The 16,482-nt window shown below is 40.8% G+C and overlaps 2 protein-coding genes across 2 annotated transcripts in view; both read right to left on the bottom strand.

Annotated features, from left to right (window-relative positions):
* Window positions 1-16,482, bottom strand: part of LOC134811628 (uncharacterized WD repeat-containing protein alr3466-like) — a 67,222-nt gene that overhangs the window by 19,385 nt on the left and 31,355 nt on the right. The gene's annotated exons all lie outside the window — the stretch shown is intronic.
* On the bottom strand, window positions 712-15,594 carry LOC134811630 (disks large-associated protein 4-like). The gene is made up of 4 exons (XM_063818626.1): window positions 15,507-15,594; window positions 6,259-6,321; window positions 4,343-4,417; window positions 712-2,537 (listed from the first exon to the last, which is right to left on the bottom strand). The coding sequence occupies exons 1-4, from the start codon at window positions 15,582-15,584 to the stop codon at window positions 2,352-2,354; spliced, it is 402 nt and encodes a 133-aa protein (XP_063674696.1). The 5' UTR covers window positions 15,585-15,594; the 3' UTR covers window positions 712-2,351.

Below are 16,482 nucleotides of genomic sequence, written 5' to 3'. Positions count from 1 at the left end.
CGATCGACGACGTCGATGCGAAGCAAGAATGCTTGTTTGCGCGGCGAAGTCCTCCAACGTTATTTCGAGCTTGTGGATTTCTTTCAAAGGTATTTCAAATTTCTTTCAAAGGAATTCCAAATTTCTTTCAAAGGTATTGTTTGTATCACGTCGTGACCCCCATTTTCGTATATACGATACAGGGGAGCCGCGCACACTTGTGCGCGGCGGGTCATACAACGTATGTGGTAAGACGAATGATTTATATTGGTGCATATATTGATTCTAAATAGTTACTGGGCCGCGCTGAGCCTGTCATTCCGCCAAATCTTTATTATTTATGTTAATGAACATAATAGCCTGGGGTCCTCAGGTAACTAAATAGTAAATACATGCAGAAGATTTGATCTCCGCGATTGTGAGATAAAAGCAATTATGTTATCAATTCACCCAGCCAAATAAAATTGAACACTTGGGTGAGTACTTTTGAGTAGGAGCTCTTTGATATGACCTAGCTATAATCTGATCTTATATATTTACTAATATAATACTCTACGTACCAGAATAGTAAATATTGCGCGCCGCGCGCGATCAGTTAGACTTAGCTAACAGCGCGCGGCGCGCGTATAAGCGTTACGCTAGATGCTCACGGCTTTCAACTTTTATCTTACATTTTGGAAAAAAGTAGACCGTTCGTAATTTCCTCTATCAGGTACAAATCTTAAACGTCTGTTCAAACAAAGTAAGCATTCGAATGTAGTGATAATCATAGCATAGTCATTCGTTCTCAAATTTTCTAGGCGATCTTTCAACAACAAAAAAAGACAAGATAGTTTATTGTAGTAGATTTACACATTGACATGCAAACAAATAGTTAAACAAAATTAAAAGTTATCGACTTAGTGTAATAAACGTGGATGTTTTTCATACGAAAGCGGTAAACCAATCAAAACGTACAAATAACCAAATTGAGAACTCATTTTAAAAATTGACTTGAATATTCTCTTCAACAAAAAAAACTTAGTTTTCAAAATATGGTCATCCCACATTATGCAGTAAATATAATATTGCACTTAAAAATACAATAAACATCACATACCCTACTAAACGTAAAAACCCTGAACATGGTAACGACCTTTAAATTCTCCTTCTAATAACATGCCTCTTTGTAAATGTATCTATTTACTTCTAAAATTGCCCAAATGGAAAATAGTAAATACTCATTTTTATTAAAAGCTCTGTTTTTGAAAATGAGCTGAACTACACCATCTACATTAACAATGAGGCAGATTTCTACATGACTTTAAGGGTAAAGGGGTCGTTCACATTTATGTGACATATTTAGGGGGAGAGCGTTACTAGAAATGAATGATTGCTGACAGGAGCAGGGAGTTATCTTCCAATTTCACGTCAGGTTAAAATGAACCAATGATTCTGGAGGAAATTCCGTAGGGGACCTCAAGTAATATGTGAACGATCCCTCATCTCAACTATGCTATAATGATGACCTTAGGCTGCGTTGCTTGTCAATAATTGTTCACCATAATGCAATCCTTTTGAAAACTACCGCACTGTGCAAGAATAACACTTCTACAATAAAACTACACTGAGCAATTATTTTTTCTTGATTTTTATAAAATTTAACTACAACAATAAATGACCACAAAATCACTCGCTTTTTCAAAATAAAAGGAAAAACGTTTAGAATTTTAGTAATCAAATAGCATATTTACAGATATACGCATAATCCAATCTCATCTTTAACTGGCCTAAACCACTCATCAACTTAAATTCTTACCTTCAAATCAAACAATTGTTGCACGGAGTGCTAATTACACTACAAATTATCAGTTTTCAATCAAAAAAATGTGACCAGAAAATCGATCAACTTGTATTGGTACTCTCAATTCAACACTTTAGACTAGAACTCAATTAATTATCATTCAGAAACTCGTAATAGGATCTGCTTGTCTAAGGAAGACATATTCGTGGAGCAGTTTAACTTGCGGGAACCTTTCACCTTTTGGCTTGTCCAGGTCGTGGAACACAATCATCAGCGGACAAGGAAACAACAATTACACAAATATCCAGATCCTATTATTCCTATTAACGGGTCATCACACCAACCAGACCGTCTCTTAATAGCGACCACGTGATCCCATCTACTATCACGTGATCCCATCTACTATCACGTGATCCCATCTACTATCACGTGATCCCATCTACTATCACGTGATCCCATCTACTATCACGTGATCCCATCTACTATCACGTGATCTCGCTATCCTAAACCCAGCTTCTAACATCTGACCTGTGTCTCTGTCACCCCAGCCCGTTTACCCTGATCCAGGCTAGGTCGACCACACACTTCCTTAGGTAATGATAACCTCAGGCACGTTCCCATTCTCTTGCATCTTCTTCTTCATCTCAAGTTTCTTCGCGAGTAACATCTTCCTACGTTCTTCATCCCTCGCTTTTTGGGCAGCTGACTTTTCCCGGGGCTTCTTCTTATTGGCTGCTGGTGTTCGTGGTGTGCTGGCTCCTTTCTTTTTAGGCATCTGGGGGAGGAATGTAGGTTAGAGAATCCCATGTCAAATATAATAAAACTATAAAATATTCCAAGTCTTCGCAGGAATGCAATGCTTGGTAGTTTCTTGTTGGAATGTCCGTTATAAGGAGCAGTGTGAGAGTACAGTGAGGTAATGTTAGCAACACTAATTTAGTCCTAGTGACGGTGCCGGCTAGTATAAAAAGAGGAGAGCAGACAATTTTCCTTCTATGTGTGCTATTACGTCATAAAGCCAAATTGTTTCTCCCAATTACCGCCAATTAGACACGGAGTTAGGTTTGTAAATTGTGGTTTAATTGCACCAAATCTGAAGGTTCAAGCCGCGGTTCAGTTGGAATTAGCTAAAATTAGTTGCACTCTTAACAAATTTCTAGAAACCTACAAATTTCCAGAAAGAATTGTCAAGGACAATGCTGATTAAATCAGACAGTGACTTAGGTATTTACAAGGTATGCGGACCATGTAGTTACATGTTAGTGGTCCTAAATTACGCTATCAGGCCGCGAAATGATATCGAAAATGTTAGGAATTTCATCATTACAATGAAAACCAAATTTTATTGTCTAGCCAGTGTATCAAGATACACCATGCTGTGTATCTCACGCAATTACAGATCACAGATCTATATTTAACTTAGTTTGAGGCGGGAAAAATCGGATCACGAGGAATAATTGTTTTCCTCGTTTATGTCTTTATCGTAAACTGCTCTAAAATACTTGACGATCAAAGGATCAACAGTTTATCTGGATCAGTTTTATCACAGCAACATTTAATGCCTTCCAGTAACGGTTATATTGTCATATCGTGCTCCGTTTAGGTATGATTGATCTATTTCAAGATAAATAATTCGGGTAAAGTGAAAATGAAAGAGAATGACACGCCATAGATAGAGTGAAAATAAAAGTATTTTCTCAGAGTTCTCATCGTTTTATGTCCACAAACCACTCAAATAATGTGACCAGCTACAAATGAACTGGATATAATCTTATTACTTACACAATGCTTACTCATGTGTAAACGTGATTAGTGGATATTTTTAACATTCTGCACCTCTCAGTCTACTGAGCAACCAAAACATTCCACAATATCCTGAGTATCAGGATATCCTGGATATGTCATTCTAAACGGTGGTCTGACGTAGTGTTTACCATCATTCTACCATGTTAGAACCGGTGAAATTGTCGTTTAAGTATGCGGTGAGTGCAAACTCTGCACAATGATTGGAAAGAATTTGGCAACACCCCATTATAGTTACGTAATTTCCTTGTAAAAGAGGCGTGCAGTGAAGTTTGCACAGAAGCTTGCACAAACAAAACGCGCCGGGGACAATAAACAGATTCTATTGCCATATATGGCATAAACTTGCTGATCACGACTTAACTTCATATCATGTTAAACGTAACGTTTAGCATGATATAAAGATTAATATATCCAATATAATTATGAGACTATGATGTGTAACAGTGAGGCTATGATGTGTAACAGTGAGGCTATGATGTGTAACAGTGAGACTATGATGTGTAACAGTGAGACTATGATGTGTAACAGTGAGGCTATGATGTGTAACAGTGAGGCTATGATGTGTAACAGTGAGGGTATGATGTGTAACAGTGAGGCTATGATGTGTAACAGTGATCAGCAGGGTTTACAGTCGCCCCGTATAAACTGACCACTAGCTGGTTTTCATATAAACGCTGATGACTGATGATTATATCTCATAAATACTTAGTATCCGTCTCTTAGTAATTTAAGACGATATGAAAATTCTTAAATTGAGTGATATTATCAACTAACCGGTGATTTGGGGATGACCCAGTTGTTTTCCTTGAGACTTCTCAGCGCAGTAAACATCTTGTTGACGTCTTCAACCTGGGTAGAATGACAACATTAATACAGAGAAAATGTTGTCTACGACTAGACTTACAAGGACAGCTGCCAATTATCTGAAACTTTGTGAAATTCCAGACAGTTCCCTTCAACAGAACAATTCACTAAAAAATTTCACTCCATCGTCAAATATTGAATATCTTGACACACTCCGAGCTCACACTCCGGCTACTAAATATCGCACACACGGTAACTACTAACGTTTGTACGACTCTGCGTGCTGCTAAATTTACCGCGATTCAAATCCATTAGGAGGGGGCAGATTCACCCGTTTAGGGTTACATCATGTCACCATTATGCGCTCATCCGGCTCGTAATGATGAGCTGTAATCAAATTTGATGTCGTAATCCAACCCCGGCCGCGGTGTGGGTTAAACAGAGCTCTCGCAAGTGAGGTCTAACGTTTATTAGTACACTGGATCTTAATTAAATTTTACACCAGATCATGTCTTTGTGATAACATTTCTTATATTCTACAGAAATGACAAGGCCCCCGGCCCGGTCATCACCCTGTCCCCTGGCCAGTCGTCAGGTGAACGGGCTTATTACATTATCATAACCTTGTCGAGAGAGAGATAGGGCTATTTATACTTGTAGCTCAGATAAATGATATTAGTCAGCGTGAGCGGAGTTAGACTGGAGCTTAGCCACCAACTGTACACAGGGCTGGTTGACTGTAGAGAGTGAACTGTTCCAACATATTTCCATATATGGCATAATCGGAGACAGGGAGAGGGGGAGAAATATATGATTTTTAGAACATCTGTCGCAGACTGTAACGAATGAATCGAGCCGCCTTGCACGCCAACAGTAAGGATAATATCCAAATAATTCCGTAATTCTTCTACCAGACATAATTTATCCAGTAAATTTGAATACTATTAATAAGATGATATTAGTCGGTAGAGTACTATTATGCTGGGATATTATCAAGTGTGGATGACGTCATAGAGATAAGGATACTGCAAGTACGGATTCTATCTTAGAAACCTCCCAAATATCCGACTAAACTACCAACTTGGATACGACGGATTACCACCACAGAGATAAGATAAGGTAATCCAAGTAAACATCCGACACCGTCTTAACGCACAATCAGTCAAATTAGTGGCATATTTTACTATTCCGATACAATTACGCCCACATATAACGGGCGTGCCAGGCTGGTTTTATAACCGGCCAGCTATTATAGCCAGGGCTGGTTAGTGGCACAAGGAGAATACTATTTTATCGCGGCTAACAGACGGATATTAATGTCTGGTAAGGATAATATGGGCAGTCTATCACACCTTGACAAGGTGTTCGACGTGTCGGCTCCCTGGCTATCACCCAGCACTATTCTTCACACCGGCCTTTTGTTTTGTAGGGTTTTAAGTGAAACCACCAGATTGGTGGGGATAACATATAACATATATAACGTATATATATATAACGTATTATATGTATTGAATGGTGAAATATAAAACCGATATCCGGTCCTAGGAGGACCTAGATTGTAACTGTTGAAATTATGGAGATGGGGATTCGTGCTGTAGCTGTCCAAATGGAAGGCACGGAAATTTAGCGGATCGTATTGCCCGAATTAATGCTCTCTGAACGGATTACGGACACCAGTAAACACTAAACATGCAATGGGCGAGGTTGAGGATAGGAAACTGTTCGGATGATCGATGATCGCTTACCTAGAAACCAAGACTATGGAATACGATCAAATTATCGACCTCTTAAGATTGCAAACTTGATCAAACCATTTTAAACAATGTTATCGACCGGAAATAATTCTCAAATCTATAATGTAAAATAAAAATCCACAATAAAAATACCTGTAGAAGGATGAGCTCCCAGAAACCCTGCATATCATCAGCTGTCATCTTCCTACTGGTACTCTGTGGAATAGAGACGTGTTACACTTGTCACTCTGTTGCGCGCAATAATTAGGATAAATTAAACTTTTAAAACTCACATTAAATTCAGTGTCACTCGATTTTAGGTGGCATCTTTCCAGTGCCAAAAAAGCACTTTCAAGGGAGAGCGTTAATGACAGATGGCTTGGAAATGTTTACCACCCCTCCCGTGAAGTCTAAATATGCTGTGAACTATGATTACTGAGCTACCTATGAAGCGTAAATATGCTATGAAGTATGAAACTAAATTTTAGATGTACGTGACTTGGACAGAAATCACCTGACCTAGCAATCTTCTCAGTTCTCAGTACAGTATGAAATGGTATCATGTGTTTATTATAAGCGGGGATGGATTCACTTTTAGGATTTGATATAAGTATGAAGATGCTCGAAATGATGTCGATTAATAGCAATTGTGAAGTCTTACCTACGCTTTTAAAAGAGTTAACCTAAAGAATCGCACCAAATGGCGCCCATACTCAAGATTTTAGTATGAAATATGAAAGAGGCAACGTTTTATAGACCACTTATCCGATTCAAGATGAATTAAGTGCACTACTATGAATGCCAAGTACCCGATATCGAATTACTTCAATTGTTCAAATTTTGTAGAAAGCCTCACCCCATAACTGGACCTATTTATATCTTCAATGACCAGATATATACAGTGATTGGAGCGCTTAACTTATCCGAAAAGAAAGGATATTCATATTCCAGAACCTGAAAACATGCCTTTAGTGCACCAAATTTCTTCCTGCCATCCGATGATCTTAAAGACTTAAGCTTGGTATTCCAGTTATCATAGATCTCTATGATAGAGCCAGGATACTGATACGAATGTCATTATATAATACATGAGTATGCTGGTATGTTGGTATGTTGGTATGCAGTACAGACATACTGAGAACTAAGAGATCGACTGCAGATGTCGACTCAGTGGCTCCAGCCAAGGAGGAGTATTGCTTAAAACATAGATTTGAGGGGCGCGGTATTACGGTGATAAATCACCATGACAGTGCCGTTACTGATTATAACTCAGTTACTAAGAAGAGCATACCGACACGCTTAGATCTGTAGATCTAACTGCAGGGCGCCAGGAATATTATAGATAGCAAGAAGAGAGGTCTTCTGCTTGAAAACATATGATCTACAAGTAACATTAAAAGTGATCAGTAACCCTTATATTGTAACCGAGGAGTTAAGAGTGTCCTGGTATCCTGGAATCCTGGAATCCTGGAATCCTGGAATCCTAATAAGAACAGTTAACCTACAAGCATTTAATTTAGACCTAGCATGCGCTCAATATGTACCAGGCACTGAACAATCACTTTCTAGTGAAGCTCCACTTATGAGCTGCAACAATTAAAGCTCCAACCCCTTCCTCAAAAGATCAAGACCCTTTCTACTGAAGGAAGTTTGTTTCGAACTATAGCTCAAAATCAGTATCTTAGTCTAGACTACCGTAACAGTGCATTTTAAATGGCTGATATAACGTTCACTTTTATTCTAGTTGAACTTTCGGAGTACTTAATTGGAGCTAGCTGGAACCTAGTCCCTGAGACCTCTCTGGTAATCTGGGTACATAGACAATGATATAATGGGCACTTGATATTTGAACCGTAGTTGAAAGTTAAGTTAGAGACAAAGACAAATTTGGATTCCTCCCTTCAAATCAGATTCGTTCTTTTCTCTTTATGTTTCCATATTTGGAGCACCCTGGTTATATTGGGAAACCGTTTTTACATTCACGTTATCTGAACATATAATGAAGGTATTAGGAAGTTATAAACCAGTCGCCAGGCCTCATTTACGGTAAATGATCCTCATTTTTAACACTTGTACAATAATTTGTCTCGCCCAACCGTCTCACGAGTCCTACAGAAACCCCAATCTACATTTTCTAAGCAGTTCCCTCACCAACTCAATATTCCGCTCCTTCGACCCTCAAGGCAAAGGACAAACGCCACATGAAATCTTATAAAGCAGGACTATGCTACTAATCACTTACAGATCTACACTTATAATTACACTACACTGTTACACTGTATACACATGTGTCATGAAACGAATTATATACAGCTAATTAGGGGAACTTTTTCTCTGTTGATGATGAGGCGATATGCTTTACTCAAGAAACAGCTGACAGCTATTATTAAGTAGCCTGATAACTGAGATAATGCTCGATTATTTCTTCTCATCGACTAAATAATTGGATCGTTACAGGCTTCGACTTTTTGAAGTCTTAAAAGAACTACAGTTGGATAATCCTGTAGCAGAACGTTTATGTAAGTCCATGAGGTAAAAACAATTCAGTTGGCTAGTTGACTGTACAGTAAAACCTCCTTTACCGACCTCCTTCACTAACTAAGACTAGATTCAGACTAATTTTAGATCATCTAACTGCCAGTACAACTCTTATTATCATGTACACTCCGTAAATCTTAGTTCTTACATATTCTCAGTAAATCTTTAGTAGTAGGCTAGCAAATCAATAGCAGCTGGATTCAGAGTACGGTTTGATGAGGTACTAAGTTTTGCAACCACCGCACCGGTCTGACAAAACATCTGTTTTTAATATTCTCCAGCTCCATCAATTAAGAAGTAAACTAACTAACGGTATAATGGATTATACTAGTATACACAGCCGCCTCCCCACTGTAGTGCTTGCTGGTGTGTACACGGCATCCCTACCGTTAAACATAACAGCATTGTCTCACGATATATTTATTATAGCCGTGTTTAAAGGCTGAGAGAGAGAGAGAATTCTACTACATCTCACGGATACAGGTTACGGTTTCTTCTGAACAGTGTTAAACTGTGTGACCGTGATACGGTCTTCCCGTTAAATCAGGTAAATAACCTCGTACATCACATACGGACAATTCTACAGGTGCATTCCTGGTCTTACACTTGCAATTATTCGTAACAATTGGGAGGGCCAGGGGAAGCTTAAAATATTGATATTGGACTGAGCTGATTTAATCAGCAGATTCTTGATTCCCTTGCTTTGCACGAAATCGAGGACATTTCCTATTATTTTGAACATTTTGTTCAGTGAGGTCATAACTCACTCGAATGATCGAGTATAGCCTGAATACTCTTTTGATGTAACACCGCGTACATTCTTTGTACTAAAACTAGCCTGTCAAAATAATCATTACATAGCCATAAGACAATACAGAACGGCTCATTGGCCTATTATAAAATTATAAGATACATTTTATGATACATTATAGCAGGTTAATAGACAGTATTGTTATATGAAATAATGAGATTGAATAGTGTGCCAAGACCAACGCTCTGTGCTATCCTAAACCTAGCAGTAGAGTATTGGTGGGTGTACCTGACAAATTTAAATGACATTGCTTAGCAACATTAATAAAGGGTAACTTATCCGGAATCACTCACTGCAAACGAACATTTACATTAATAATAAAACTACTTATATTATCATGTATTGAGCGTTCCCGCATACAGTTGAAGTCATATGACATGTTTACAATGTATCCTGTGTATATCACATGGTAGAGTTTACACGCTACATTAACAAAGACCACTGTTTACAGTCAGACAATGACTATCGGTCAGATAAAGGAGATGTAGCCACATTTGGAGACTACAACTATGATCTGTTGTGCTCTAGAACCCCCTAGGTTTAAAATTGGCTTACTTCCATACTAATGCAAAAAAGTTATACGTACACTGTACAGGGGCTCCTGTATGTATTTTGCATTAGTATGGAAGTGGGCCAATTTTAAACATGGTAATATTACACTCGCTATGTCACTGTTTTTACGACAAATATTTTCGTTTTTGCCGATGATCTGATGAGCATATGATATAATTATAATGAGTATATTTCAACTTATAGGAAATGTTACAAAAAATACATAATACATACCTGAGCTGTTCTAAGTATTTTAGGGGGGGGGGGTGTCACGTCCGTCTATGTCCGCCTATGTCCTGTCCTTTTTGGATTCTATGAGACAACGGACGTGTTTTTTGGGACATTGGCGGACACAGACGGACATTGGCGGACTCGGACGGACATTGGCGGACACGGACGGACATTGGCGGACTCGGACGGACATTGGCGGACTCGGACGGACATTTGCGGACCCGGACGGACATTGGCGGACTCGGACGGACATTGGTGGACATTAGCGGACATTGGTGGACATTAGCGGACAAACATTTTGAGAATTTTTCGCAACTTCTATGTATTATAATTTTGTACAAAACAAACGACTTATTAATCACACTAAAGCTATTAATAGCTTTAACTTATTATATCAAATTATATAGGGACCCAGGAAAAGGCCCCAGGAGGAGGAGGAGGAGGACTGGGGAGGAGGAGGACTGATGAGGACTGATGAGGAGGACTGAGGACGAGAAGGAGGAGTAGGAGGAGGACTGAGGAGGGGAGGAGGAAGAGGACTGGGGAGGGTCAGGAAGACCCAGGAGGAGGACTCAGGAGGATGACTCAGGAGGAGGAGGACTCAGGAGGAGGACTGAGAAGGAGGAAGACTGAAGAGTACTGAAGAGTACTGAGGAGGATGGCTGAGGAGGATGGCTGAGGAGGATGGCTGAGGAGGATGACTGAGGAGGATGACTGAGGAGGATGACTGAGAGGGAGGAGGAGGATCAGGAAGACCCAGGAGGAGGAGGAGGAGGACCCAGAAGGAGGACCTAGGAGGAGGAGGAGGAGAACTGAGGAGGATGACTCAGGAGGAGGAGGACTCAGGAGGAGGACTGAGGAGGACTGAGAAGGAGGAGGACTGAGGAGGATGGCTGAGGAGGATGGCTGAGTAGGATGACTGAGAGGGAGGAGGAGGAGGAAGAGGAGGAGGAGAAGGACTGAGGAGGAGAAGGAGGACCCAGGAGGAGGAGGACCCAGGAGGAGGACCCAGGAAAAGGCCCCAGGAGGAGGAGGAGGACTGGGGAGGAGGAGGACTGTTGAGGACTGATGAGGAGAACTGAGGACGAGGAGGAGGAGTAGGAGGAGAACTGAGGAGGATGACTCAGGAGGAGGAGGACTCAGGAGGACTGAGAAGGAGGAGGACTGAGGAGGATGGCTGAGGAGGATGGCTGAGGAGGATGACTGAGAGGGAGGAGGAGGAGGAAGAGGAGGAGGAGAAGGACTGAGGAGGAGAAGGAGGACCCAGGAGGAGGAGGACCCAGGAGGAGGAGGACCCAGGAGGAGGAGGACCCAGGAGGAGGACCTAGGAAAAGGCCCCAGGAGGAGGAGGAGGACTGGGGAGGAGGAGGACTGTTGAGGACTGATGAGGAGAACTGAGGACGAGGAGGAGGAGTAGGAGGAGGACTGAGGAGGGGAGGAGGAAGAGGACTGGGGAGGATCAGGAAGACCCAGGAGGAGGACCCAGGAGGGGGAGGAGGAGGAGGACCCAGGAGGAGGAGGAGAACTGAGGAGGACTGAAGAGGAGGACTGACGATGACTGAGAAGGAGGAGGACTGAGGAGTACTGAGGAGGATGGCTGAGGAAGATGGCTGAGGAGGATGGCTGAGGAGGATGACTGAGGAGGATGACTGAGAGGGAGGAGGAGGAGGACTCAGGAGGAAGAGGAGGAGGAGGACTTAGGAGGAGGACTTAGGAGAAATGAGAAGGAGGACTGAGGAGGAGGAGGAGGAGGAGGAATGAATAGGAGGAGGAGAAGGAGGGGGACTGGGAGAGGACTGAGGAGGAGGAGGACTGATGAGAAGGAGGACTGAGGAGGAGGACTGAGGACCGAGGAGGAAGAGGAGGAGGATGAAGAGGAGGAGGAGGACCCAGGAGGAGGAGGACTGAGGAGGAGGACTGAGGAGGACTGAGGAGGATGGCTGAGGAGGATGACTGAGAGGGAAGAGGAGGAGGAGGAGGAGGACTGAGAAGGACTGAGGAAGACTGAGAAGGAGGAGGACTGAGGAGGAGGAGGACTGAATAGGAGGAGGAGGAGGGGGGAGGAGGACTGGGGAGGAGGAGGACTGTTGAGGACTGATGAGGAGGACTGAGGAGGAGGATGAAGAGGAGGAGGAGGACCCAGGAGGAGGACCCAGAAGGAGGACTCAGGAGGAGGAGGATTGGGGAGGAGGAGGACTGTTGAGGACTGATGAGGAGGACTGAGGACGAGGAGGAGGAGTAGGAGGAGGACTGAGGAGGGGAGGAGGAAGAGGACTGAGGAAGATCAGGAAGACCCAGGAGGAGGAGGAGGAAGAGTAGGAGGAGGAAGCATCTAAATTTTATTTCCATTTTTGTCCGTTTTTGTCCGCTCTATTTTTTGTCCGTTTTGAAAATATAGGGTACCGGACAAAAAACATGATCTCTCCATATAACAGCAAAAATTGAACATTTTATTTAGCAATTTAGGTGTCCATTTATGTCCGTTTATGTCCGTTTATGTCCGTTTATGTCCGTCTATGTCCGCCTATGTCCGTCTATGTCCGCCTATGTCCGCCTATGTCCGCCTATGTCCTGTCCTTTTTGGATTCTATGAGACAAGCGGACATAGACGGACGTGACACCCCCCCCATTTTAATAATATTTGGTTAGTGCGATTATTCTGGGCGACCATATTGTTAACAGTTTCCGAGAAAAAAGAACCGCGTGATTTTTGGTGTAAACGATCAAACGACCACGTGTTAACAATAACTGAAGAATACTATTAATAGATCGTTCACCGTGGACACGCCTTTTTAAAAGAACTAGGATGTTCTGGAGTTTTCTTTACTGAGAGATCACGTCTAGTCTAGTAAAATCTGGTAACGTTTAGGATTTTAATCTCATTATACCTAACAATAAAAGGTAGCCATTCATTGGCCGGGATAAGTAAATGGTAATTAAAGCTACAGTGAGGACATTGAGTACACGCGCACGTGTGTGTGTGTGGGAGAACAGGAACTAAGTTAATATCATGTAAGTACATACAGTATACACACCGTGTACATACAGTATACATACAGTATACACACCGTGTACATACAGTACACACCGCACCGTGCAGTTACTACACGGTACAGCTCAATGTATCATATGTGTCCTTCATAACCTGTAGTAAGTATCTTAGAGGGGTTCATCACAACTTCATATAGCAGACTTGTCACAGTCAAGTTGTTGATAGTTTTACTTGATGTTCAGTCTAGTTTGCACTGTATCCTTGTTATTCCCGGCTCCGGGAAAGGCTTGTTTACTAACTTGGTGGAGTCACGAGGTACTGAACTAAAGTACGGTAATTTGGCGGAATTTGTTACCCAAATGGAATGAATACTAGCATACATAATATATTAATAGGACACGTAATACAGATATAACGATGAGGTGATTAATTTTACCACGAAAACAGTGCTTCTTGTGAGTGTAAGAGTTATTGTAGAGTGTACAAAGTAGATTTAGCGAGCTGAATATTGAGACTACTTTCCTCCGACAATGACTTTAATATTCTCATAATATAATAATTGTACATTATGTAGCATAATATATACGAACATTATATTTTATTTCTTTGCTTGACAACTCTACGGTCACTGTGGTCACATACACCACGCACTGAGACTCTCTCAGGCTATTGCCCACGAAACCGCTCTAGTTTAGGTATGTAAAGTAAATATAGCATTAAGTTAAGCGTTATTAAATCGTAATTTCCAAAGCCCATGGGAGATTTAACGGTGACATGTTATAAAAACCTGACCGAACATATGGCTGAACTAGTGGAACTAGTGGCACTAGGTGACGGAGTGACTGGGTATAAACGGGTATTAAAGATTGCGTGCCCGGCAAGTAGGTGCAACCAACCACTTCTTCTTTATTCCTAAGTTATTTCTTAAGTTATTCCTAAGTAGTTACTCTCCTAAGTCTGGAGTCTAGGTAGTGAATGACGAGGAGATCAGTAATTGTAAAGAGAGAAATTACTGATCCTAGGTCTCATGGTGATAAAAATAGAAATCAAAGATCTTTTACAGATCTGCTGACTCGTGTTAAGGTATTTATTTTCAGTAATTCAGCGAGATCATCAAGAATGTGTCAACTTGATGTAATATACACTCCTCAGACCTCAGACCTCAGATCTCGACTATTATTAGGAATGTTTAAAGTTGATATAATAAAAGGTGACCAGATACTGATAAACAGCTGAGGGGGTCAGGTTATTACTTATTATTCAGTATGGTCTGTGGTTACTGTGGTTACTGTGGAGATTGCGGTGTAACTGGAACCATGGTAACAACCCTGAGATGTTATATAATGACACTATTGTTAGGGAGCAAACTCTTAGTTATTGAGTTATAGCAGCTGGGTTAAGGTAGTGATAAACAGTGGGGTCTCCGTCACTAATATATCACAACTGGTACCAGTTACAGTCACATGAAGTACTTTGCGATAAGATATTCTCTCTAATACTGTGTACGTGCTTCATGGGAATACTCTGATAAGACTGTCACAAACTTCATTATTTCATTCGGGCTTCGGGCCAAAATACGGTCAGGTACTGCAGGTGACTACAAGTATTTTTGACTCTAAGAATGCAAGCAGTCAAAGAACATTCTAGATGCTAGAAAATATGCAAACTCCTGCGTAAGAACTAAGAATGTTAGTGTTGTTTGTCAAAGCAAAGTTAGGATATTGAGAAAATCTTCATAGCTTCGCCACATTATCACTTGGTAAAGCTTATCATCAAGTTATATATGGTTATTGGTTAGTTTTTATCAACTTAGCTGCAATTTAAAATCAGTTTCCTGAAACAACACCTATGTTGTACGTGTGCCATAGCTTTCTTCAAAGGGTTTTAAACCTGACTAGACTATTTCTGGTAACACCACATATTATAATTGTTATACATTCCGAGTGTAAGCTAACACAGTATTTTATAGAAATATGTGTCAATGTGAGTGAAGGTTAGCACCTAAACATCTTCCCAAAATAAACCAATCCCATTCCCCTGGTTTGTGGTGTGTATGATTGACAGGAGCTCAACAATTTAGCTCCTGTTGACGTCCGTAATTGCACCTTCAATTTAGTGCACGATTAAAGAAATGCAAAACTATGTTCTCCTCTGTAATCCAGAAATTATTACACTCAAACTTGTTAGAAATTGTATTCAACACCCGAATCTAATAACATGCGTTTTAATAGCTAAACACTGGTTATAAAAAGACATTGTTCGAAGAACTTGACAAACCTCGAACTCAGCGCAGAGTCCTCTGTACTGTTTAAACTTGGAAGTTAGCAGTAAGTTAGCTTTGCCGCAACTCGCCATCACTCGTCCACCAGCTGAAATTATTGGAATGTTTAAAAGAAGCTTCAAGGGAGCACCCACCAGCCACACATACTTTACACCCACTCTCGACCCACTTAGTCCACATGCCTTGCAAACTTACAGCACGGTATTTGTAATGGTCTAAGTTCCTAATACTCGCCAAAGATAATTCCTCTAGTCAACCGTAGGAGAAGAGAAAGCTCAACAACAAATTAGATGGCTGCACTTTGTTTTCATTTTATTAGGTCCTAGTATTTATTCCTATTGTCTTAAAGTTTCAAGAGAACTCACCTTAAATTATTTTAATGCAGTCACTCAGATAAGTTTATATCAGGACAATTCAATAAAGACACATACTCTGCCCACAATAAGGGGCCATAATTGTTTCAATTATGTAACTGTATAGAATTATTATTATTATTATTATAGCCACTGCTTCTTGTGAAAATGTCAGTGAATTGGAATACCTGACAATTACGACACTAACTATCATCAACAAAACTTCCTATGACACGTTGCCCTGCCAAGTCATTGAAACAGTAAGTTTGAAACAATAAGTTTAAGTTTCAATGAAACAATAATTGTTAGGTATGTGTTAGCTTGGAGACATTAGAAGGTTGCAGGTTTAAGATCTGGCATGTGCTTTTTTATCTATGTTGTGCTTTTAATGCCCTGGTTGCAGTACTATACATTGTAGGATGCTACTTCAACCGTTAGAGATAACGTTTAGTGTGGGTTTCCGGTACAAGGACTCAAACTATGCTTGGTTCAAGTTCACAAACTCATCCCCAGAGCACAATTGAAGGCCTTGTTAGCAGTGTAACCTCAAAGAGTGACTTCCATAATGCTGGTTTACCAGAAAACACCATCGTCCATAAAAAACGAAATCATCACCCCA

Source organism: Bolinopsis microptera, chromosome 2, assembly GCF_026151205.1.
Source record: "Bolinopsis microptera isolate Bmic1 chromosome 2, MBARI_Bmic_1.0, whole genome shotgun sequence".
NCBI lineage: Eukaryota > Metazoa > Ctenophora > Tentaculata > Lobata > Bolinopsidae > Bolinopsis > Bolinopsis microptera.
The sequence above is the reverse complement of the archived record's forward strand: the minus strand, read 5'-3'. Positions and strand labels throughout refer to the sequence as shown.